General features: G+C 38.7%; 1 protein-coding gene across 1 annotated transcript in view; it reads right to left on the minus strand.

The window, feature by feature from the left end:
* The window catches only part of INPP4B (inositol polyphosphate-4-phosphatase type II B), a 257,500-nt gene extending 230,922 nt beyond the window's left edge, over nucleotides 1–26,578 (minus strand). The window contains 2 exon segments of the mRNA XM_053940443.1: nucleotides 23,706–23,764; nucleotides 26,467–26,578. Coding sequence (XP_053796418.1) covers nucleotides 23,706–23,764; nucleotides 26,467–26,578 — 171 coding nt within the window.
* Nucleotides 26,579–27,030: the final 452 nt, after the last annotated feature.

Here is a 27,030-nt window from a genome sequence, read left to right on the forward strand (position 1 = left end):
GCTCTGTTCTATTTCACACTTGTTTCTTTTCCTGAAGGATGTTACTCTACCTTGCATTGGTAGATGGCAGTGAAAGAAAAGCTTTTTTCAAGCTAGTGAAATCAAAAAGTAGGATTTTCAGTGCTTTAGAATATGCTTTCCCCTCAAAAAAAAACCCAAAACCCCACCAAACAAAAAAGCAGTAGTAAACAAAAAAAACAAACCCAAACCCACAACCAAAAAAAAACCACAAAGAACACAAGTAAACTTAGCCCTAATAAGCCTAAAAACCTATCCTGAAAATCTAGAAATAGTCCACTAAAATGTTCCCAACCTATCCAGCCAAAGATACAAGATTCCTAGCTCAACACAAAACCCTGTCTTCTTAACAATTTCAATACTAGTGTTCTTGGCTTATTTTGATTAATCATCTCTCTCATTTATCCTCAATACACTTGATGCAATAAAACACACCGAATTTTATCTGAGTATATATTTTCCATCTCCATCAATATATTTAACACATACTTTATTTTCCATCTTCCATTGCTTTATTATTTGAAAAAATAACCTCAATTGTATTATTTTATCAGTTTTATGACCTATGAAAACAAGTGTTTTAATGATGTGAAAACTGTCTTTCATTCACTTAGTTCTCTAATTTTAACATGTTTTGTACTATTTTGACATTTTTTTCCACTTAAGAGAATACTTAATATAATTAGTTCACATGCAGTGTGCGCACACCTCGCTCATCTACAAAGCCAATGCAACACATAGCAATGTTGAGTTTAAATCTGAGTTCTCATCTCAAATATGTCCAACACTAAGGGCATAACTTTAAAAACCTTGAGTTCACAGCACTCTCAGTGAAGTCAAAGTGAATAGCATCTGGGAATAGTTTGGGGAGCCTTACAACTGACATGCCTCTCAGTCATTCTAACCTACATTACTGGTAGAGAAATATGAATTGCACACAAAGTGAGAACTGCTGCATTGCTGACATGAAGCTATTAAATAAACAGGAAATTCTTTGGCATAAAATTTAACTAATAAAGCAGAGTGAACTGTATTTTAAATAAGAATGCAAGCAAAGCTGCAATTTAATATACATCGCAACCACAAAATCTAATGCCACCAATAGGGACAAAAATGACAAGATACTCGTGTGATACAGTAATTGGTATCAACAGGAAGGAATGTTATTTTTGGCACCATGTACTAATCCAAACAGAGATCATAGTAAAGTCAATGGGCTACATTTGCTGAACTTGGTTCTTATAAAACTCTATAATTTGAAAGAATTTCATTAGCATTCACCATTCCTCTTAGAATTTTCAAAGAAAATAGGTATATTGACACTGATTACAAGATAAAGTTGCTTAAATTATGCCTTTGAGAGCTGTGCTTAAACACAAGCATTTGCTTAATAGACAGTTAAACTGAACTAAACTTGGAAAATTCTAAATTTGCTTACTTTATATTAAGTTACATTATAATGGATCCCTTTGCCTACCAGTCAGCATTGTGGAATTTCAAAAACATATTCAATCTTTAAAGAAGAAATAAAAATTGCATTTTTTATTTTTTAAGATAAGTCTTATGTGAAGTACAAATGACACTTTCTGAATGAAGCAATGTTGAGATAATGCAGAAATTTCTTTTCTTTATACCTATGGACTTTTGAATCTTACTTTACCAGGTCTCAGAATATCAAGGTTTCACCAATGATGAAGAGTTTCTAAATATTGGTCTGAGCCAGCTTTTAGAGGCATCCTGACCAACAGAGTAATAAAATCTCAAACTGATTATTGTATTCAAAGGATGTGTCATTGTCTTCCTTCACTGAGAATCTGAAGGAATTAAAGGAACCTTACTGAGGTATGTACATGGCTAGCTAGTGCTTGTCAAGTAATATCCCTCTTAAAGACTTCTCACTGAGACCTTTTCCTTTTCTATTTTTAATTAATGGGAGGAATCAGAGGCAGAAGTTGTCACCATGATGGCAAATTACGTAGAACTGTTGCAAGAGTAGTTGAGAGAACAGTGTTGACCTTTCTTCCAGTTTCTAATCAATGTTGGCATTGACGCACACAAATGAACAGCGAAGTGGCCATCACGCTGCTCACTTCATACACTGCTAGGCTGAAGAGCTGGGGAATTGTTAAGAAGCAGCTCACCTTAATCTCCTTCTAGAAGCACAGGTGTGTTACACGTCAACAGAGCTAATCAGAATTTAGGCTCTCTTACAACCTGCTGATCTGGAGAACACAAAACACCTAATTAAGATGGTCTGGCAAGCCCTAGCTGGAAACCAAGGTCTCCATGGCTCCTGAAAGGTGGCCTGGCATGAGGGCAGCTCTATCTACCGCCTTCAGATTTCACATTCCAAGAAACAGGCAAAAAGAGCCACCCAAGACAAAAAGCCAATAAACAAACACACCCAACAGAATCCAAAACGCACCACAAACACTACCTATGCATGCATATACCTGATCGTCAAAGAAAAATAAAATTCTATCAAGTTTTTTTGTTTTGTTACTATTTAATTGAAAGTACTAAATTTACTCCAGTTTTATGGAACATCTCACTCTAAATTTCTACTCCTTCCCCATTTGTAAATGTTTGATTACTTACTGAACTTGAAGATGTTCTGGTTTCAGAGTGGAAGAAGAAAAGAAAAAGCTTTGCCTGCAATTTGTCTTTTTAATTTGAATGGAAAAGGTCATTTACTACAAAAAATACTAAGGATATATTAATGCAAGGGAATGAATAAAAATGAAACACCTGACTGAACATATCTAAAGTTTAATTTATTTTAAACCATTGCCAAAAAGTAACATTTTTTCCCTTGACATTATTCTCCAATTCATACTTAAGTATGCCTTTTGTAATTCTGAAAGGAGTAACAGCCAGCAATACATCAAAATGAATGCTTCAGTTTCACATATTCCATTTTCCCATTTTACAAGCCACAGAAATTTTACTTAATAGGCAAGAGCTGGCTTCCTTCAACAGTTTTCTATCCACTTTGGAACAGAAAATATATATTCCTGTACAAGTAGAACATTTGAGTATTTACAGCTTTGGAACTCCTGCAAGACTGGAAAGAAAAGAGAAGGAGCCAGCAACATTTAAGAGCAATACTTTGTTGAGGAGATATTTCACACAGTTCCCTATTTCACTGGTTGTTCTACAAAATTTAGAAATTCCCCTTGGGGAAAACTTAAAAGCAATAAACAAAAATCACATACAAGACTCAATACCAGGCCTTTTTTCTTTTAGCTACCGAATTCTAAAAGTAATTTCTGACTTTAACAGTGTAGGGTCCTAATTTTAAATAAGAAAAGTCTTAATGTATCTGGAAGGTGGACAGTGATATTTTAATTTTCCCATACAAATGGAAAGAAGTATAGAAAGTCTAATTTAGAGATCCTAAGCTGACATCAGAAAGATTCCATCATTCCAGGAAAATGATGGAACCTTGATGTGAAGGTTTCAGTGCAAATCTTCAGGACTGCCCTAGAAGACAGCAGTCACAATTTAGGTAGGTCTAGCACCAGGGGAAAAAAAAAAAAAAAAAAAAAAACTATCATCTTGTTTCAGAGATGAGAACTCCTTTCTGACAAGGACAGACATAGAAATAGCAACATTAAAGTGGTGGAATGCAGAATTCAGTGCAAAACTTCCTTGTCTTTAGTGATCTTTTCCATAAAGCAGAGAGACAGAAGAGGCACATGAAACAATAAATCTGTTAGAGCAGGGTCACCCAAAAAATCCTTGTTCATGATAACCAGAGAGAGATGAAGATCATGGAAGCACAGTTCCTTTCTCCTTAACCAGAATTTCTAGCATGCATAAGCACTCCTGTTGATTAGGGTTTTTAGCCTGTAATGTTTACATACAAATCATGCTGCTTCCTTCATAGGAGCGAGGCCATGCTTTCAGGTTCTGTTTCCCTACACAGTGAGCAGGGAACAATGTTTTAAAATGTGCAACCACAAATACTTGGCTTAAGAATACAGCTGAGCATTGAAATGATCCTTATAAAGACACTTTCAATTTTGAGCCCTACACTCAAAAATTATCACCTTCTAAAAGGAAGGTGGAGAATAGGACATATAATTAAAAAATAACTGAGTATGCAATTAAGAAATCAAGTAACAAAATAATTGTAGTTCTTCCTCACTCTTAATTTACATACTTTGTATAAATTAAATAATGTACTCAAACCTCTTTTGAAAAACAATTAGAAGAACACTCCTTCATTCAAGAAGAAAGCACATTTAAAATACTGTAGAATGGAGCTGAAAACATTCAAATTAGCTTGCACATATGCAAAAAAAGGCTTTGATTCCTTATTCACATGGCAGCTAAAGAGACATCCTGGAAGAATATTTCCAGTTCCTTTCAAGTTTTGGAAGAGGACAAAATCATTAGTAGGTCAGACATTTATCCAGCTGCAGTGGTCTTGGTTTGCCAATTTCAGATTTCCCCGATTTTGAGATTTTCCCAGCCAACACACCAAAGAATGTGGCGGGTTCGGTGGTGGCCAATCACCAATACACTCACTTCCTGCTGTGAGACAGGAGTAGGAGAAAGGCAAAGCAGGCTCAAAACTTTAAGAGGGTATAAAGAAAATTTTGTTAAAAGTAACTAGAGGGAAAAAAAAGTAAGAATCAAAACAAACCCTTCAGAACACTTCTCCTCCCCCCCACAACCTTTTCTTTCCCACTGAGAATGTAAAGAAACCAAACCTAAGATTTCCAGTCAGTTTACCACCCCTAAAATAGTCTGTCTTCAGTTCACTGAGGGAGAGAAGTCCCTCTTGTTAATGTTATGGAAACTTCTCCACAAGAGGAAAAAAAACAGTTCTCTCGTGGCTCTCAATTTCGTCACGAATAGCAGCCGCTCGGGGAACCCTGCCATCGTGAAATCCTTCCCATTTCCACAAGCCTTCCCACAGCTTCTCAATGGGCCATGTCGACTTATGGGGTATTGTTTTAAAGATGAGCTGTTCAAAGGCAAAAGTTCTCACTGTCTATTTCTAAAATCATCTTCATCCCTGGGAACAGAAATCTTCTTCTCCGGGAAACACCGAACTACTCTTCTCTCTTCCTCTGTTCAAACTTCTCATGGGATCACAGCTATTTCAACATCTGCTTATCTTAGCATGGAGGCTTTTGCTTGATATCAATTTGAGCACTTGCATCTCCCTATAAGGGAAAAAAAAAGAGTCTTTTCTCCATAGCTTACAAGAAGATTTCAGCTCCAAAAAAAAAAAAAGCATCTCCTCAACCCTACCATCTGGGACTTAACTTCTTCCTCACTGACCTCCATGTCTTCATCTTGTTCCTTTCTTTCCTCGAGGGAGGACTGAAGCACTAAAAGGGTTAACATCATGCCTGGGCTCGTCAAATGGTCACCTGGAGCTGGGTGCTCTAGGCAGCAGCTGGGGGAGGCAGCTGGGATCCAATCAGCCAGGCCAGAAGTCAGCAGCAGCATGCCAAGATTGGAGGGTGGGGCGGCCTTCTCTTTCCCCCGCCCGATGGTTGCGGGCAACTTCCACAGGCGTATGTTATAAATGAATGCTCCGTTTTAATGATTAAAGAAATTCATTAAATGATCAAAGTATAAATTGGGAAAAGAAAAAGAAAGCCACAAGCGATTCGACACTGAGCCGGGCGATCAGTGGCGGGGAGACTTAGGACTTGGCCTCTCTCGCACCAAAGTCCCCGTAGGTCTCCAAAGCTCAGTTCTAAGGGGTCCATTTTTATACAGTCTCTCGGGCTTTGGAAGGGGATCTTCTTTAGCATATTATCGCGCTTTTCCCGGTGGAAGATTGCTGGCATCCTGTCAGGTGAAAATCTCTGGGACAAGCTTCTGATGATGCCTATCAGAATGCCTCCTGCTGGGGTCTAGTCAGCCAAGAAATCCCTTGGAATATACATTTCTGGAGGCAGCGTCTCTTTGGATTTCTATCGCTTAGCTTGCTTGTTGCCCAACACTGGTTTTTAGTACGCAAGATGCTGTGGGTTTTAATTTCATTCAGCACAAATTATTCTGTAACGTACATTACGAATTACAGGTAAAATCCCGGCACCGACCCGGGGCTGCTCCCGGGGCACAGCAGGTGCGGCCGGGCCCCGGGCTGGGGAGTTGTAGCAAGCAGCTAGATGTTAGCAAGGCTGCTCCATTTGGCCCGTGGCACCCCCTCTCCCTGCCTGGGAGCAGATGGGGGAAGGCAGGGGCAGCCAGCAGGTAGCCCGGGAAAGGGAGCCCAGCTCCGCGGCAGGGCCGGTGGACCTGGCCCAGGACAGGGACTACCCAGCCATGTTATCTTGCTCCTGACTGGAAGAGAAAGAAACACTTCCCGGGATTTTTCGTCTTTAACATGTGTGTTTCACAGAGGCGTGTCCAGCTTCTCAGTGGTTCAACAGATTGTCAGTTACACACAAAAAGCTTCGCATCACTTCCCTGAATTTCCTCCCATTCCAAACCAGGACACCAACTTACTTCCACCACCAAGCAGAAACAAACTGGAAACATTTCACCACAAACTAAATTAAGTCTGAATTAAATTCTGAAACATGAAGACAGTGACATAGAGGGTAAAAGCATAGGCAGTTCACAGATTAGACAAAAAAAAAAAATTGTGTCAGCTACAAAACTGGGACATGGGGGAGCACAGATTCAAAAATCAGACTCTCCATGAATAAAATAAAATTTAAAAGAAACAACACATTCCTGTCCATGATCCTGGTCTCATGTCACTTTAAGGGTTCATTCAACCTGGTTGAACACCAAAAATAATGTATTACTGAATAAAAAGGTCAGAATAATGAATAAGGTATGAAAGTTCATCCTACCCTTTTGCTTGCAATTTTATCAGGGGCAGGAAGGGGCAGGCACAAGGGAACATGATCTACTGCTTCACACAGTAAAAAGACCTGTTGTTCCCAACAGAGACATTCAGAACATTTCAGATATGAATCTACTTCAAAGTGGATTCACGCCAGCATGTGAGCCATTGTAATGAAAAAGTAGTCAGACTAAACCCACCAATACAGAGAAAAATACAATGCACCAGTGGAACAGAACAGCCCATCTGCACATCTTTTAGCGTTACATGGAGTCTTTCTGAAGTTTAGCATTAGATCAATGCATGTAATAGTCTAAAGCAAGCAAGCAGATTGGTAGCTACCTGTATAATCAGAACACGCAAAGTTTTTCAGGTGAAATACAAAGCTATTGTGTCTGTCTTCAACAAACACATTTTAACTCATGTCAGAGTAGACAGGGTAGAGCATTGAGTCTTCCATGACAGGGAAGGAACAGAAATTCTGAACTCACAGTGCCACTCTTAGAACCACAGAATTCCAGTTTGCAAAGGACCCCAAGGATCATTATGTCAAACCTTTCTCAGAAAAAGCATCTAGACTAGACAGTTCAGCAAACTGTCCAGCTGAATTTTAAAAGCATCCAGATTTGGAGCATCCACCACTTCCTTGGGGAGATTATTCCAGCTGATTGATCTCATTGTGAAGAATTATCCTCTTGTGCGTAGTAGCAATCTCCCCAGGAGTAACTTGTACTCATTAGTTTTCTTCTTTTCCATGGGACTCCTTGTAAAAATAGGGGTTTCCATCTTCTCTGCAACCACATACTGCAATGTGGTGACAGTCTCCACTAAGCGCACCACTAAAACCTGTCCCTAAGCACCACATTCACACATCTTCTAAATGCTTCCAGGGATGGTGGCTCCACCATTTCCCTGGGCAGCCTGTTCCAATGCTGGAACTCTTTAAGTGAATAAATTTTCCCTAATATCCCATCTAAACCTCCCCTGGCACAACTTGAGGCCTTTTCTCTTATCCTACCACTTCCCACATGCAATTTTCTCCAATATAGATTACTGAGCATTTAAAAGAATTCTTTAAAGATTTTAGTGGTACTGTATATAAAAACATTTTTCCCTTCAATTCGCATCTTTTTAAGTAGGCTAAACACCTAAGCCTCAATAGTGACTGTTTAAGTGTTAATTATTTTAATGCCACAGGAATTCTCTTTGTGTCCTAGTTTCCCAGCACAGTTCTCAACCATAAAATTATTTCAAAACATTAATTTTATAACTTAAGAGAATAGATGTGATATTTTCCCCACGTGTAAGTTAACTGAAACGAGTGAAGCACAATTTGTTCCAACCAGCACCAGAAAAAGCTTAAGATCCCACCTGTTTAACACAATCGTACTGTGATCACTGGTGACCACAGAAAGATTCCAAGACAAAACACAGCAAGCACCAGTACCTTAAAACCATTTTTAAACTCGAAGATAGGTCTTTAAAGTGTTCAGGGGGATTTGCAGGGTCAATGTTGGCACCATGGATCAGAAAAGAATGATGGATAGAAACAAATACAAAACTCGGTGAACACAGAAGTACTTCCCACACACCTGACCAAGGCTGCTGTGCTCATTAAAGAGAAATGCAGTGGACTTTAAGAGTGTTCTAATCAATAATTCGTCTTCAGGTAGATGCCATGTGTCCAGTATTCCAGACATCGGTCCTAACTCCTTAAAATCTATATAAAACTTACTAAATAGAAGTAGTATCAATGCATATAAAAAGAAGAAGGACACATCCAGAAAAACCTATATCACCCTAATGCTTCTTCCCATCTTATTGTCTCTCCTCAACTACTTTCATTTCTTAAAAAAGAAAACTACATTTCCGTGTTGCTGCATGGATCCCAAAGAATTCCGCAGTTTATAAATTGGCTTTGCTCAAGATGGCCATTCATGGTATTAAAACCATATTCAGCAAATTTGAAGCTACCAAAGCTTTGATAAAACCCAGACCAAGTAACACTGATTAGTCACCAGACTATCGATCAGAAACTCCTCCTCAAACACAGAAAACCTCATCAGTAAAAACTGATGATACACTCTATTTCTCTAAAATGCCAGACAGGTTGACCTCACTGAATCCCATTATTATCTTGGACTACACTGACATTAATCATCAAAATGTCCCATTACCGTTTAATTGTTTATTTAAGCTTTCTATGTATCTAGGACAGATCCATAAAAATCGAAGACTGTGTCAGCTAAAAGCAGTTCCACCAACTAATTTTGAAATGGTGGTGTGTTCCTGGCTATTAAAATTTTAAGTTCTTTTAGTATTTTCTACTTCAGCTGTGTAGCACATCAAGAAACCTATATCATCCAAATAACTCCTGGAAAAAAGCAGTATGGCTGCATCCCATGATCTCTACTTGAATGAAATCAAACCACCTGTGGTGAGTAGGACACAGGAGCTTGTCACTCACATGCCATGCTGCACTGGTATCTGCAATGCACTTAACAGAAATAGAATTAATCTCAATTCTCTAAAGAGCTGATCCATTAGCACTCAAGTGTAAGGCTGTGAGAAAAAAAGGAGACATCAGGGCTAATGCTCAGGCATATCTTCTCTCATGGGAATACTTCAGAATGTTTTATATTAGGAAGGCTTTTATACCCTTCTGAAACAGTACATAGATATCTTTTTTTGTTTCAGGAGCTTTTGTGTTCCACTTTTGTTCTAGTCTTATAAATATTGCTCTAAAGAAAAGGTCAATGGCAAAAGTCTACAGATGCATTCAATAACAGGCAGACATTTCAAACAGTGAGGGGAGCCAAAGTCTAAGAACTTAAGTAAGCCTAAAAGCCAGATGCATGTGATTAAAAAAAAAAAAAACCAAACCAAAACAAACCAGCACACACACAAAAACAGCAACCAAAATCCACAAAATGAAAACACACTACCAAAAATCTCCACTAAGATGTTAACACTAAATTAAAAGATTTAGCTAAAAGAAATAGAAAAACAAAATTACCCACAAGATATAACCAAACTCTCCCAAACCAAGCAAGTGTTTTGATGTACAAAATCTGCCATTATCTCCTTCTTGCTACAAAGGAAAACAGAACATGTATGATTTCAGCTACAGATGGTTTTCCCCATCTTTCACTTCTTCTGAACTTCTATTAGACAGCTAGAAAAATGCTCTAAGTATGCCAGTTTTTGATTAATCTAAATAACAAATTCTGTGTCAAAAAATATTTAACTTACCCTAAAAAGCTAGTTTGGCTAATATCCTGGCCAATCCTTGCCTGTGGCTAGTATCACTACTGCAAGCAGGCACATAATAGCAGATTTCAAAACCTTCTAATGAGGAACTCCACTGTGGTGAACTAATGGGTGGAAATTATAATACAGAGTTAAATAAGAGAAATTTATTAAAAATATAATAGAAAGGTAAAGAGTTAGCAGGTTTTGTAGAAGTCACATGTCACAAACATCAGAAGCACTGGTGTAGCATTAATTAACATCCTTTTAAAAAATGTTTACAAGGTCTTTGGCCAATTGCTTGGAAAAATTGCACTGCAAAGGCATAAAAGGCAAATATCTTCTATTAATAGATGCCCAGGTACAAGAATGTGCATAGTAAGATAATAACTGAAGGCAGAGCTAAAAACTCTCAGTATCCCCACCAAGTTCAAATATTAAATGAAATTCAGTGCTGATGAGTGCAAACTGTACACATTTGTCAAAGCACAACTACTTTTATAACACCGGACTTAAAATTAGCTCTCACTGAAACAGAGATTTTTAGAGTTCACTTAAGTTAACAAAATGAATTAAGCATTTATTTTATAGCTTGTAGAGCTATGTGTTAAATTTTAACCTTCTACTTAAGAAACCTCTGCCATGGTATACAAAGGGCATAAGAAAATGCAAATTTCTGAAGCTTCTTGCATAAAGAACAATACCAGAAAGGACCAAAGATGCAAAGAACCCAGATAAAGGGGCTCCTCTGTCCCCAAGCCTATCAAGACTGACAGACGTACTCAGATAAGCACCAAAGGACCAAAAGCGCACACGCAAAGGAGAAAAGCTCAAAAGTTCAGTCACGAGGAAGACCAAAATCTTCAGCTTCAGAAGACCCCCGCAGGACCACCACAGCAAACCATGCATGCCCAGAAGGGCGTGGACCTATTTAGCATGAGAGGCGAGGGCAGGCGGGGCCAGGGGTTGAATATGCATTAAAAAGTTGTGTGATGTATTGCATATGGAGCACCTTTGGGAATAAAGGTGTGGGTCAGACTGAGGCTTGGGGCACAAGTTTTCGGAGAGCTATCTCACTTGTGCCGGGTGCTGACAATGCATACCCACTTCATAACTACCCCAGGTTGTGGAGTCTTCTTTATTTATTCCGCATATCGCTTCATCACCACTCAGCAAATAAGTTCTGGTGGCACTGTGAAGAACTCAGCTCAGTTCTCAGGGCTGGTCAGAAAAAGAATGGGAATAGTAAATAGTGCTCAGTGGAGATACTGAATGAGAGGGCAGCATTTTGCCCAAATGTGAGGATAGGAAAGCACTACAGCCTTTCTTATAAATCAGAGGTATTCAACTTCTTTGGGGAAAAATGAAAATCTCATCTCAGAGTGAGAGATGGGTTAAAAACCTGGCCTTTTTCTTCTTGGCACAACCAGATGCCTTAAGCATGGCTGCTTGTTACTGCTGATCTCCTCTGTTTCATGACATCCCTGTGCTGGTGCCAAGACGACTCGAAGAGGTTACCCTTCATCCCTACAGCACCCAGACCATGGCATCTGTGTTACAGCTGGGCCCGTGAAAGAAGTAAAACAGCCCCTCCCTGAGGCACCTTCCAGCAGCCATAAAACACATCCTATGTCAACCCCTCTCAGTAAAGGATATGGACAGAACAAAACAACCCTTTATGCTTGACTTCCTGAAGGAGCAGAGGGCATGGGAGGCTGGATGCCCTGCCCCTTGAGATCAGCCTGCTCTCAGACCTGGAAGCCACTGCAGTGCAAGCACTAGAGCTAGTCAGGATCACTAATGCAACTTAAAGAGCAGCACTCTAAAATGCATGCGTATGCATATGCACAGCCCATCTCCCCCTTGTGCTAAATCCAACCTGCACTAATGAGTATGTTGTGGGGAAAGCAGCCTAGCCCGAAGATCTTGAATGGTCCATTGGGCTCCACCCAGGATTTCCTAGGGCTGGCTGCCATCAATCACTTTGCAACTGCAAGATGTCTCTAGCTGTACATAGACTCCTTTGGCTTCCCTTCCTCGCTCATCAGCTGGCTCATGAAAGCCTAAACCGAGGCTAATCAGCAGCCCCTGGCTTCAAAATCCTGCTTTAGGCCAAGAATAAAAGTGAGTTTTGCCCGCACTGAATTACTTCAGTAGAGTGCTTTTCCTTAGCATTAGTTAACATTAATGTAAGATGGTCATTTGGCTGGTAACCTAAAACTATTATGTGAGGAGATTGCTGCTGCCATCTACTGACAGCTTCCCTTATAAACAAAATTTAAAGCAACTTCAACCAGTCTAAAGTGAGAAAAACTGGTGCAATAGAAAAGCCCAGCATGCACAAACTGGCAGCCAGACTACACTATCCATACAACAGAATAATGAAACATGAATAATACTTCATACCAGGCACAGATCACTTTCAGTGAAGGAAGAGTTTAGTAACAGTATCCTCACAAACTAGTTTACTGCCTTAAACAGAAGAAATCTGGTGCAAGCCATAAGTTTTTTGAGGTGGTTTGTTTTCTTAATAAAGTGTGAGGGCTTCTTTATTTGATTACTAATCACTCAGCAATAAAAAAAATGTAGGTATACTACTGCCAAGATCAATCTCTAACTTTTTGACAGCATACTCTCTTAGAGTAATATCTCAGTTTAGATTAACATAATCAAAAGGGCCAGTTCTGTGCTTGGTTTGATATGGTTTTGTTTTCTTAAGAGGTCCTTCACTGGCATGCATTGTGAAGCAAAAAAGTTTCAGAGGCCGAGAAGCTCCTCCAGCTACAGTCAATACCAACATCAAAACACAAACCACACAGTTTCCATTATTCCCTTCAGTGCAGATTCATGGACTGCAGCAGCAACCATCTCTTAATTCAGAACGTAAACCTTCCTCCATCCCTAGGTTTCTTTCATGTGTTAAAAGCTAATATTTAATAAGATAAATACCAAGTGTTTCACTTGCCATCTACTCGGTTATAGACTACTAGGTTCCACTACAGGACTTGTGCACAGCATTTCAAAGCCTTTCTTGTCTCCAACATAGCTATTAGATTTTCTCTAACCCAAACCAGATAGCTATTAGAGTCCTCTCTAAAAACCATAGCTTGCATTTCAAGAACTGCCACCCAAGTTCCCCAAAACAGCAGAGTATGGAAAGCTAATCAAGTTCTGATCTTGTAAATTTATCTCAAATAGTGAATGCACACTCATTCCCAGGACTCTCTGCAGTCACGTGAGAAGCTGTTCAACAAAAACATCTGACAGTCCCCACACTCTGAGAAACACCACAGAGCAGCACCAAATCCAGTAAGAGCCACTGAACTGAGACAGAACATGGGGATGTTCAATAACGTTTTGTTAAATACAGTTATCTAGAAATTATCTAGTGCAAATGAGACTAATACTTGATTACCATCAATTATGTAATTGTAACACATACAATTCTATCTATTACACAATTACAATACAGCAATTGCTTCAGGGACAGCAGAAAACACAACAATTTTTAAAAATTTAAACTAAGCTAATTCTATTAGATAACACAAATTCAGGGATTTGCTGAGATTATAAATTTATCACCCGAGAGTTTAAAAAAAGCAGGTCAGGGATCACAGGACCCTATGATATTAACCACTGACAAATACAGAACACAGATGATAAACAAGAAAGCTGGAGAGTTTACACACCACAGACATGGAAGCCCACATCAAGCCAATGAATATTAAATTTAAAAATATGACCATTGTGAATTTCTGGCAGGCATCATAGCAAAGATTATTTGTAAAGGCAGAACTTTGGGTACGATAATGAGATTACATTTTTTAAGTGTTTTGTTTTGGTACTTCCCTGCTGGTTTGACAGATCTATGAACATATTTGTTGTATGCTGGACACAGCTCAGAATCAGAATTTTAAAGAAAACTTCAGGAAAGAACAAAAAGAGTAATGGAGATTGGGAAAAAATCTTCACAGTAAAAACAAAAAGTTTACAAAAGGAAGGATACAACAATCTGATGCAAAGGAAAGAGTGATGGTCAAAAAAAAAAGATACAACAGATGAAAATTGGTTTTGCAAGAGTTCTAATGGATATAACCTTCTTTACCAAGAATAGGAGAAGGATATTTCAGTAAATGAAAAGGCAAAATTAGATTATCTCAGTCCAGACTTCTAGGTGATACAGAGTGGGAAAGAGTTGTCTATCTTAAAAAGAATCTATAAAACACAAAGATAGCCAGAACACAAATACTTAGAAACACATCCCTGTTGAAAGCAATGTTAAAAATTATATGAGCAGCAGGAAGAGAAGTGATGTTTGCTTCAGCCATCAAAAGCAACGGGAGAAAGAATTTGACATAAAAGATTAAGCAGCTGTTTGATGCTCACTGAAATTGAATTCATGGCTAAATGCACAGGAAGAGGTCTCTGAAAGGCAAGATGAAAGCGCAATTTGGACAAACAGGTATTGAGGCAAGTCTAGATGCAACTGATTACTGAAGAATATTCTGTTTAAAGTTACATTTTTCTCATATATGCTTTGACTCTAGGTACAGCACAGCATTAATCCCTCAAAAGAATAAAATCAATGGAAGAAGTTGAGAATGTCTGCTGCTTCCAACACCAGCTCACCCTTTGACTGTGGTTCCTTTCTCCCCTAGTCAATCACACGAACAAGAGACTCTTCTTAGCTCTCATTCAGAAGAGTTTATTCAGTGATTAGTAAAAGACTGTTCTGTAGAGTGCAAGGAATAGCAACAAGACCAGGGAGGATTCTGGGATGGAAATGCAATGGAGGACACTGTAAACAAAGCAATACTTCAGATATCAAACCAAGTAGTGGGCACAACTGAGGAAGCAGGCAGGTCAAGGACAAGTGGACACAAAAAAGGAAGGAGTAAAGCCTGCTTACACCATGAAAAAACTAAAAGAAAGGAAGGCATGGAACAAGTTAAGCAAGAGATGAAAACAGGCACAGAGGAAAACCAGCAGATAGAACAGATTATCTAAGTGAGCACACATTGCAAGAAAGGTCTGACACCAACAGCAGTGGAAGGGAAGAGAGGGGTTTACTGTGTGCAGAACATCAGTCATATCTGGAGGGGGGAAGCAGCAGCAGCAAGAAAATGGAGGGAATCAGATGGCAAAAGGGCAGTAGGGCTTGCCTGGATTCTGTTAAGAAGGGAAATGAGAGATGTAAAGTCTTTAAGTTCATAGTAAAGATAGAAGCAATTGATTATTCTCATTCCTCGATGGTTATAAATTGCATTTTCAACTACTGTTGGAAAGCAGATTGCAGCAACAGTCAGCACACAATTCCTCTTGATCCTGCACAGACCCCTGGGAACAAAATCCCAGTGTGCCCTTGCTACCCCAAGCAGAGGTGGCCTTCTGCTGACACAGGGCTTTGCATTGGCGTTATGTACAACATGATCATCAGGGTTCTAAATCTAGAGTTTAGAGTATTTTTTTTAAGAGGAGCTGTTAAGAGCTTCTTCTGTGTCTAATGAAACTAATCAGAGAGTCGTTTTAAATATTGATACTTTGTTAAACCACTAGAAAGCCAAACACCCTGCTATGAACACATAAGTTAAGAATGAAAAATTTCAGGAATTTTCTTTTTTCTTCTGGTCTCAGAACAAGTAACAAGGCCAGCCTGAAGCTTCATCTCAGCCGGGCCAGGCCACATGGGCTCTGCTGCAGGGCTGAGCCCCATGGGCTGCTGGGCAGGGTGAGGGCACACCATCCGCCCTTGGCATACAACAACTAAGCCTTAGCTTGGCTCTGAGGTCTTAGCTGCTCCCCTGTCGGAGTCCAGGACATCCCTCTGGCTGCCCTGGCTGTCTCAAGACCCTGGCAGGGAGCTCAGGGACCTTGGCAAGAAGTGAAGAACACCTGTGGCTTCCATTTTAGCCTGTGGGAGAGGCTGCCAACTCTATATGAGGAATTACAAGCCAAATGGGTTTGAGTAGTGTAAATAGGTGAATTGACACAGGGTGGAAAAGTAGAATTTTTCCTTGTAATTTTATGAAAGATGAAGTATTCAAATTATAAATACTAACAAAAGTATCTATGATAAAGCAAACAGATATTAAAGTAGCTGTGATCCCATAAGAAGTCTGAACAAACAGAGAGAGAAGAATGATAAAGACCCTTTGGCTCAGGGAGAGAAGAAAACCTCTGTTTCTAGAGATAAAGATGGTCTTAGAGATAAATAAAAAAAACCTTTACTCTTAAATAGCTCATCCATAAAATAACACTCCATAAGTTAACATAGCCCATAAACACAGCCATAAAAGCTGTTAAAAATAAGAGAAACTTCACAATTGCAAGATTTCTAGGCAGCTGCTATTTGTAAAAATTAAAAGCCACGAAGAAACTGTTTTCTTATAGAGAAGTCTCCCTAAATTGACAAGAGAGACTCTTCTCCCTAAGTAAACTAAAAAAAAAAAGACTATTCTAAAAGTAATAAATTAACTAAATTATTTCTGGACATTGTTAATAATAAAAAAAAAGTTATGGGGAAAAAAGAGACTATTCTAAAAATTTTATTCTAATTCTTATTATTCATTTATTTTCTATTAATAAAGGTTTTTTTAAACCCTTTTCAAATTTTAAGCCTGCTTTGCTGTGGGGGCTTGTCGTGGAGGGGATGGGCCATGAGCTGGCCATTCAGCCACACAAAGGACAACCAACATCAAGTCTCAAGAGGTAAGAAGCCACAACCGATGACATCCAGGCAGCCTATGGTGAGAAGCAAAGGACTCTGGGACCAATTGGGAGTGGCCATGCAGATCAGGATGGTGTAACAGCCCATCATTGGCCAGAAAATGTCTAGAACATTCCATGTGAGACTAATAAGTGCACTAGCGTTTAGCCAGCACTAAACTCACCACATTAATTAGTGCATTAACCAAAAAAATCTCAAATTAGCAAACCAAAACCACTACACATTCAAAAATGCCTTCACAGCATAACATAGGGGGCAGCAAAACTGGTTCTTTAAAAAAAGACCAAAGGTAAGGGACTTCAAACATATGAGGTCTCTCACTGACCTGAATGCATGAGTATAGTAACAGGAAAATACCTAACACTACGGCAGATTCAAAGCCTTCATGGCAACATCTCTTCTCTCAACACAACCAAATTCATTTGAGTCCTTCACTAAACACTGATACATATTTCTGGATCGCTATAGATTTATATGCACGTGTGTATTGCTACATACCTAACATTCCAACAGCCAGAGGACAACTGACATTCCAGTTAAGTGCAAGCAGAAGCACAGACAATACTGGAGCTGCAAACACTCAAACACACTGGGACTTCTGAACCATGAAAAGGTGATAAGGCTTTCAGAATCACCTGTACCACAGTTTTGTAATTTTTCCACTTTCTTCTCCATTTAGCACACTTCCTACTGCAAATCAAAATCTTACCAACACAGCAACAACATACTTCACTGGAACTTAATGGACATAGATTCACTTACCTGCTCCTCAGTTTGCAGAATGCATTCATAACTAATATCATACATGTAGTTTATAGCCAGAGAAAAAGCCAGAGAAAAACCACACTGAGCAATGACATTCAATCCCGAAGCTATGCTATACTGTGCAGCAGCACTTACTCAGCTGCTCAGTTTTCAAATTGACACAGAGCATGCTCTAGAAAATTAAAATGACTGCTGAAAAATGGTTTGCAATAAGTACATCCTTAGCCAGAAGAGACACTTTTATTTCAAGATGCCCTGGAGAGATCACTGACTTACAGAATGCTAAACCACACACACACACAGAAACTTCATATTCTAACAGATCAGGAAAGACTCTGCAATTTCAATACATATAAAGCAATCTCATTCTGTAAGAACATTTTTAAAATATCAAACTGGAGAGAAAAATACTGAAACTCTACAGCTATGAGATGGTGAAAACACATTGTGTATGCCTGCCTGATGCAGATAGGATTCTATGTTACATTCAAACATTTCCATGGCAGAACTCACAACTGTGCCATGAAAACCCAAATAATATTTTCATAGATGCATTACCATGAAATTCACATTCAAAATTCAGGAGTATGTCATTATTCTATTATTTCTGCCTTCCACATGGTTCTCTGATTATTGATTTATGAGTCAATCTGAAATCTTACTTTCAGGCAGTTTATGCCAAATGTTAATAACACATTACACTTGCAATAAATGCTGTAACAACGTAATTTATGTTAAGCTTGCACATACATTACAGGAAAGCTTGTTTTTATTGACAGCATAACCATTTAGATTTGCTCTTTAAACTAGTCTACAAAATCTCAAGCCCAGCAATGCACTTGGTTTAACAAAATTTAATTCATTACAAGAAGAGTCTCAAAATATTCTCCACCTTTTACATAATTCTCTCTGGAATTAGGTCTATTACAGCACTCTAATTTACATCCGCGTAGTTAAGTTCATGGATTGGCTCTAGCCAATATAAATCCCTTTAGGTTTAGAGGGGGTAATGAAACAAGCATATGGATTTACTGCAGTATGAATGTGCCATACAAGTTTGCTACCACAACATTGTTTAGATTACAGGAAAAAAAAAAAAGGACATGTTTACAATTTTGTGAAATATGACTTCTAATGCAAGAGCCTTTCAGCACTCTTAGCAGATTTTATTTTAATTTTCAATACTGTCATATGTAAGCTAATTTTTTTTTCCTATGTGATAATTTTTAAAAATCAATACATCACAAGAATCTTAAAAGGCAACTTTTCCTACACAAAAGCAGAATGAGTTTATTGAGCTGTTGCATGGACGAACTGACCTGACAGACTAGAATAGATACCTCCACAGGAGCATTAAACCACAAGCTATGCAAGATTTACACAATGGACACTAATGATTCTCCTAGAGAATTTACTACAGACCATTGATCAATAACCCATTTGTAAATAAATTTCTGAATACGTATTCAAAAATAAGCAGCAATGTCAACATGTTTACTCAATAGAATCTAATGGGCCCTCTGGAACTATTACTGAGATGCAAAAATATAATTGTACTTCTTAGTCTATCTTTTTTGTGGCTAGATTGCAAAGTAATTTATAAATCTGCTTAAGTATCAACACTACTACTTGGGAATATTAGGATATAGGGAAATTAACTATATGTGGGTTAAGTACCTTCTTTCTTTACATTACTAGCAATGAATCCAAATTCACATATACATGGCAAATAACAGCTTAGGATGAAATCCAGCCCTGAATTGGCATAACCATTAAGAAACTGAAAAAGGCCAAAGCTGTATGTTTATTCCTTTAGTGAAAAGAAAAACACAAAATTATTCTGAAGAACCTATGAACGGAAAAAAAGGAAATGAAACAGCATGGCAAAAATATGCTCTGTTCTCTTGCTTTTTGTTGGCTTATGTTGGGGTGTTTTCCTCAAGAAAACTGTTGCTACAAATTGTGATCTGCAATTAAAACAAAAATTAGCACACAATACCGCAATCCTCAAAGAGATCCAAAATTTCTAATCAGAAGTCCCCTCCTATGCTAATAAAAAAAGGTACATAGATTTCTAATACTTATTATACACATTCACAACTGATGCTGAGTAATCATTCTCCCAGAATCCCACTCATGTTCTGGAAGAAAATACCTTCCAGGCTCGACTTGAGTAGAAACTAAGTATATAGCCCACTTGCCAAATACTTTAGGTGAGTCAGAAAGCTGCCAAATTCCACAAGAAATATTTTGGACTGGGATCCATAAGAACTGGTTGGTCTTTTTCTCTGGAAGCCCTGTCATGTACTAGGTTCCCCAGCCCAGTCACACTGCTGACCACAGCTTCATGGAGCCCCTTTCCCAACTCTGCCTTCAAAAGCAGCTTACACTGAGTGTGTTCACAAGATGCAAATGCACATCTGCCACTTCCTGGGAAGTGGACACAAAGCCCACACAGACAAGCTCGAGGTTTGAGGACTTCACACACAGAAGTATTAGCAAAATCTGCTTCCCACAGGGGATCGTATCTATGGTTGGTCAGGCCTCCTCTTAGCAGGACTGGGCGAGAAAATAACATTTAAATGTGAATGGGTTAAGATGAAGACAGGGATGTTACTTGCCAATAACCATCACAGGCACAACAGGTTCAACCCAGAGATAATGAATTTAAGTTTATGCCAATTAAAATAGAGTAAGACAGTAAGAAAAAAAGACAAGAACTAAAACAGCTTTCTCCAATCCCCTCCTCCCCAAGGTACAGCTTCACACTCCTTCATTCTCCACTACTTCTTGTCCACACCTCCTAAGTGGCACAAGGAAGATAGTGAATGGGGTTATAGTCAGTCTATAACAGTTCCTCTCTGCCACTCCTTCCTCCTCGTGCTTTTCCCCTGCTCCAGCATGGAGCCCCTCCTACAGGGTGCAGATATCAAAGATCTGCTCCAGTGTGGATCCTCTCCATGGGCTACAGCTCCTTTCAAAAGAACCAGCTCCAACATGGACTGGCCGTGGGCTTCACACCATTCAGAGTACATCCACATGCCCCTGCACAGTCGCCACCACCTGGAGCAGATCCTCTCTTCTGACTTTAGTGTTTGCAAAGCTGTTTCTCACACCTCCCTTTCCTAAATACATCCTGCTATAACAAATAGCAAAATACATTCCTAATACATTTCCTAAATACATCTTCCTAATATATCACTGCTATAACTTGGCTATCTATAACCAATGCAATATGGTAGGGGAAAAAAAAAAAGGGGCGGGGGGGGGGAAACAACAACAAAAGGACCACCTACCTACCCATACCACAAAAAACCACACCCAAGTCTACAAAGGAAAAAAGTTTCACCAACACCACCAAATGCTGGGTTGTGTCTCAGTTCAAAATAACTAACTACACTGCTAGACCAAAGAAAATAAATGTCCTTAAGATGCCTAATGGTTTATTATCCTGCATCTAAATATGAAAAAGTGGAAGAATGAACCATATTTTCTCCCTACACTGAAAATTTATTCCTACACAACTTAAGATTTACAGCACAGATAGGATGAGAGGCATTCTTTGCAATTTCATAGGGAGGATTCTTCTTATACGAGTAGCATTAATTTATGAACATCTGAACTAAAATGAGTGTCTGCCAGTAAACGATAAATATTTGTATCTACAGACATGCACATGCCCCTGAGAGCAGTTAACAAATACTAACAAGTCAGTCTTTGCTTCATGGCAGTGACTTCCAGAGTTAATTGTTCAGCATTCAGATGATCTTCTAAAACATCAAAGTTACTTTTCTTCCGTGTCAAGCCACAAGCAAAGTCAGATTCTAACAACAAAAATAGGAACATGTCTTCATTAGTGCTGTTTGGGACATATCTTTCACACACTGCATTAGCAGCCCACTGAGACCTTTGCTAATTCAAGCAAAGAGCAGAAAACTGGCAATCATGCTTAACACGTTTCATCATAAGACTATTTTTTGGTTTTATACTGGCAAACTAGCTCTCAAAATTTAAACTATGATTTCATATGTCAACAATCTGCTTTAGATGAGAAACCTATTCATTTCTAGGATGATATAAGAAGAAAAAAAATATAGGGTACACTCCCTTCTGTCCTCACAGAACACAAATTGCTTTGGTTTTACTTAGTATGCCTATAAATTACATCTTTTGAAACATGGTTATGAGATTCCAGAGAGATTTGTCTTTGTCAAAGAAGCTATCCTTTATAGTACCCAACAGACAAGGCCTCTGAAAGTGACTGTTTTACAAATTTCTGGGATAGAAGCTGACTAGGAAGTGCTACATCATTTAGTTTGATCCATTGGAAGACACTGCCCTTTAATCACTCACTGGTCTCTGTACTGAGTCTGGTGCCTTGTGATATTTTAAAACTAAGCACCTGCTATATCTAACCACACTTGAGTCTGTGATCAGATTCATTTGTCTGGCTTCCGTTTCCAAGTTGCTCTCTTATTGTGATCTCCCTAATTAAAGAAAGTACCTGATAAAATCACCTTTTGAAAACACTGACATCAATCATGTCACTAATCCTATTATAAGCTAAAGTTTGTCAAATCTCCTGGTTCCTTCCTTAACTTCTGCAAATTTTGAAAACTTGTTTAAACAAATGAGAATAAGATAGAGTTTTCTAGCACTGACCTGGATGTAGAGTGAAAATCACCCACCTATTTAACTGGTTCCATCAAACTGCAGCATTTCAAGGGGAATTCCCATTTATTTCCTGCAAGCCTAAATCCTTTCAGCAACAAGCCATTAATTTGTGTCTCACTCTCCAAGTTTCTCAAAACGCAGCTTTGAATTTCAAAAGCCTAAGTGGACCTAGCAGTTGATTTCCACAAAACTCACCCACTCCTTTCTTCACTGTTGCAAAGTTGATCAAAACATTTCCTTAAACTGTTTCACAAATGCCAAGGCTCCCTTGAAAATAAGGCGTTTGGAGGATCGTGGAGTAGAAGAGAGTAGTTTCAAATTTAAAGCCCTTCACTAAAAATTTCTTCAAGTCACACAGCAGAATGATAATGCATGAAGGTGTGACAAAGGCATGGCCATGAGCTTGCTGTTACCTACATTAAATTTGTCAGACCATTTACCACCCAGGGGAATGCAGCTAGATGGAACTCAAGCCAGAGAACCCCTTACATCCTACTGTCTCCCTTTGTTTGCAAACATACAGAAATCTCACAGGCTCCTGGAACAGTGCTTTGAAAGCAAACACTGCTTTAAAAATGTACCATATGTGCACATTCATCACTATATTAAGATAACCCACTATATCATATTGAAAAATCTTTCCAACAAAATACACAGTCTGCCGAGCAGCACAATCATTTCCATCCAACTGCTGGTCCATACAGAAATAAAATATCCTGGAAGCCAATTATAAAGTACTTACTGTTAACAGGTGAGCATCTCAAGCTGCACACTATCCCCAATTCTTTCCAGTCCAGTGCTATTTTCAGGCAATTATGGAAGCACATCCATAGTATCAGACAGGGTAAGAAAAAGGGCAATTCCACACTTAGTTCTTGTTCATTCCAGAAGATGAGTGGCCTCAACTCCTAATAAAGCCAAAGACAGATGAGGGCACTCAGAAGCTTGTGCAAAGCTTTCCACCACATGTCAGGGTCAGAGCCTATTTGAACAAGCCCTACATATTAGGCATATAATTGCCTTTTACAACAAAGGAAGAGAAAATAACATTCTTTACAACAGATTTAGGTACAAAAATCAAATGAAAATACTGTAGTCAGAGTCTGAAATTGCATCTTGAATATTGCCACAATGCCTCATTTAGCTGTGAGATTTCATTTTCATCATTCCAGTGGATTTGGTGGAGTAATTCTGGATTTAGACCTGTGTATGTTATGAGCAGAGCCTGGGTATAGACTATTTATGATTCAGCTAAAGGATGTTGATATCATGAAGAAGAGCCAGAATTACAGACAGCAAACAATGGATTTTTTTCATTTCTACTCTTCTAATAATAGTGATTTTTTGTCTCTAAAAGCACAATGACAATAATACCTATCATTAAAAAGGATTACTCAAGTTTTCACGTTAGGCTAGCACATCCAGAAAAGCAGTAGGAAAATGAATTACCTTATTTTTCGTTAGAAAAATCAGATTTCCTTTCAGTCAGCACCATCTTGCCCTCGGTTCTGCATGCAAAGAGGTAAGAGATTAATAAAACCAACCTTTTTGCTTCACACACTAAATGCTTCTCAAAAAGATGAATTAGTTATAAAGGTCAGAAAAGAAAATCATTATCAACCAAAACAAGACAGCATAACTCAGTGGCCGCCCATGTCAGATGTCAAATAACTTCCCAGAAGGTTTCTTCTACTCTGCAGCTGGGAGAATTGGTGACTGCAGCACACAGCACTGTTTCCTCAGCTTTTCTCCCTCTTCCTCACATGGGAGCAGAAACAGGCATTTTAGCATGGAACACCTTTTGCTCCCATCATTTCAGAAGGTCAAAACTAATCCATGTTAAAACAGAAAAACACTTACTACTACACTTATATTAGAACATGCTAATCTGAATTTACAGTTTTCAGAAGATAAAAATAAAGGAGTAAAATGAGGCCTAAATATAAATACAGCCACTTGCTATTACTATTTTGCTACACTTTTTAAAAGTGCTTAACCAGTGGGAATAACATCCTTCTGTTTGTAGACACAGGCAGGTATGTAAACAAACTTTTGAGAATGGGGAATGTTTCACAACTTCACAGTCAGTGAGTGGGTCAAAAAACTTTGAAAAGTTATTCTTCCACAAACAGATGATTTTTAATATTGCATTATTTTTCTTTTTAAAACACACTTGTACATGTATGAGTAGATGCATATAGATACATAAACCTATTATAAACATGCACAGATATAAATCTCACAGACAAATGTGATCTCTTTAGAGATTGCTTCTTAAAAGAGGAAGAACTCTTCTTAAACAAGATGTATTCTTTCACATTTTTGAGGGGGCACATGAAATCCAGACAGGAGCCAGCCTGGAATTGCTAGGGAGCTGGAAGCACAGCTGTACCTTAAAGTCCTACAGCTGCCTCTGAGGAACTCTTGTATTTTCCTAAGCTAGCCACCACTAAAATCATTCTATTGAGCAGAAGGATGTCTTGTTGCAGCAAATAAATACCATAATGAATCATGATTTTAAAATGTTAAGATTTTAGCTGAGGGATAGAAACATTCTCTTTTTCTCTTGATAATTTCAATTAAGATGTTTCAATAGGCAACATTTGAAAAAGCAGAGTACCTTTTTCCCCCACAAGTGGGAGGTTTACACTTACAGCCACTGGGACTTAGAGCAACTGTGCTCAGTAATAAGCAGGGGGGGTTTCTTAGAAAAGGAATTGAAGTTCCTGCATCTTTTACAACCTACTAGTGCAAGGACAACACAGAAAATAATGTAACGTGAATTGATGCACATCCACCAACTGAAAAGTTATCAGACCCAAGTATGTATCTTTAGAGAACAAGTACAGGATGCTGCTAAGACCAAATTCCATTCCCCAGAAGCCTGTGGGCAGCAGAAGGAAGGAATCACATTCACACTGCAGCTTTTTCAGATAAAAGGTATTTTTCTATAGGATTGGGAAAGTCATTACCTGTTAGTTGAAAAATAAGCAAGTTCAAAGATTAGTCAGACTAACATTGACAAGCCTACCAGTGAACAGGACACACAGTGACCAACATGCCCTGACAGAAAGGACCCTTCTCAATGGGTCATAGTATGATTGCTGGGTGCCAGAAGGATTTACCTGGTAATAGGAACATCATGCATAACTCCTTGAACACTTTGCTAGAATCTACTGCTGACCGTGGCACAGATAGCCCACAACACTGGGCTGCAGAAATGCTGGGTATGCCTCCAGTAAATATAATGTTTTTTAACAGAATTAGCAGTAACAGCACTCAACATAACCATAAGTAACAGAAAATTCAAAAACATCCTCAAAGCATCAGGTATCAACCAGGCAGGGCTTGATATGGTGCCTACAATGAGTACACAGGGTAAGTAAACCTGGTGAGGAACCTCAAGGCAGACAGAAGTGAATGCTTCCTAAAGCCTCCTGCCCAGTAAGCTTGCTGCACCCTTCACAGGAATTGTGGCTAATTATCATTAGAAAATGCATGTTGTGGTTTTACCAGGACATGTATAAAATATTCTGAAGATGTGGCACAGAACTTGCTCTGCACCTTATATCTGAGTGTGTGCTGGGTTTGAGCTTGTTTGGGTTTTTTTTTCTAATAGAATAAAAGTAAATACAATAACAATGAAGATCAACTGGGACAAGTGAAGATACAACATTTGCTGTTGCCTGAAATTATTGTGTTAGGACTGATTTTACCACTAAACACGAGCTATTTTCTAAAAGCCACTGAGGGAATAGACATTTATTCAAGCTTACTGGAAATTGAAAGACATTTAAAATATGGTCATAAAAGCCTGAAGAAATCTGCAAAGGAGGTGTAAAGTGAGTAATGGAAAATCTACACTGATAAAAGAACACAGTCTTTAGAGATGGGAGTGGTAAATTCTGAGGAAGTGGATATCTAATTTTTAGAACATGGCAACCAGTAACTAGCTACAAGCAGAGAAAAACCAGTCTTTGTTTACAGGGGAAAAAAAATCATGCTAAGGACTTTGTACTTTTTCTCAGGTATATGACAAAGGAAACTTGAGCAAACTAGTTTTACATTTCATTATTTAGAAAGGTATTTAGTGCCAGTCAAGCACCAGTAATGAAGAAAACAAAAAAGGGCGGTGTATGTGATTAGTGAAACCAACTGCACAAAGCATGCACAGCAACCAGGAGTAGTTTTCAGTGCAAGACATTTATACCTATTCATTTTTTATCCCCAACCACTCTGCAAATCTTCAGTTTTCTTTCCTGGTCAAAACAACCAGATGGGCACCTGGCCAGCAATGCCAGATCTTTGGCATTGAATCTCATGGGGCTGCCAGGGAAGAGGATGAAGATAAGTAAGAGGTGGATGGGGACAATGATGGTGCTACTTAATCTGTCAAAGCTGAGAAAAATCTAGACAGCAGATGTGAAGGTCACCCAAAACGTTAAAACAAAAAACTCAAAAAAGATGCCATTGCTTATTGTGGTTCCCATTCTATTGGACAGACTCCAAACACTACTTTCTTTTCATAATATGTGAACAGCTTAAGGAATAGGAAAAAAAACCCAAAGTCACTTAGGTAACCCCTCACATTTCTTGAGAAAGAAAAAATTAAGTTTCTTTTCAGTAGTTCTAGAATCTCATGCAGAAGCTGTAATTTTTACGCAGCATTTCCACAGTTAGTTAATACAAATAGAAATACATTTGGCTATATACATAAATAACTGGAAAGCTCCAAGATGTTTATAAGAGGCAAGGGGAAGAGGGTAGATGGCCT

This window comes from Vidua chalybeata, chromosome 4 (genome assembly GCF_026979565.1).
Source record: "Vidua chalybeata isolate OUT-0048 chromosome 4, bVidCha1 merged haplotype, whole genome shotgun sequence".
Lineage (NCBI taxonomy): Eukaryota > Metazoa > Chordata > Aves > Passeriformes > Viduidae > Vidua > Vidua chalybeata.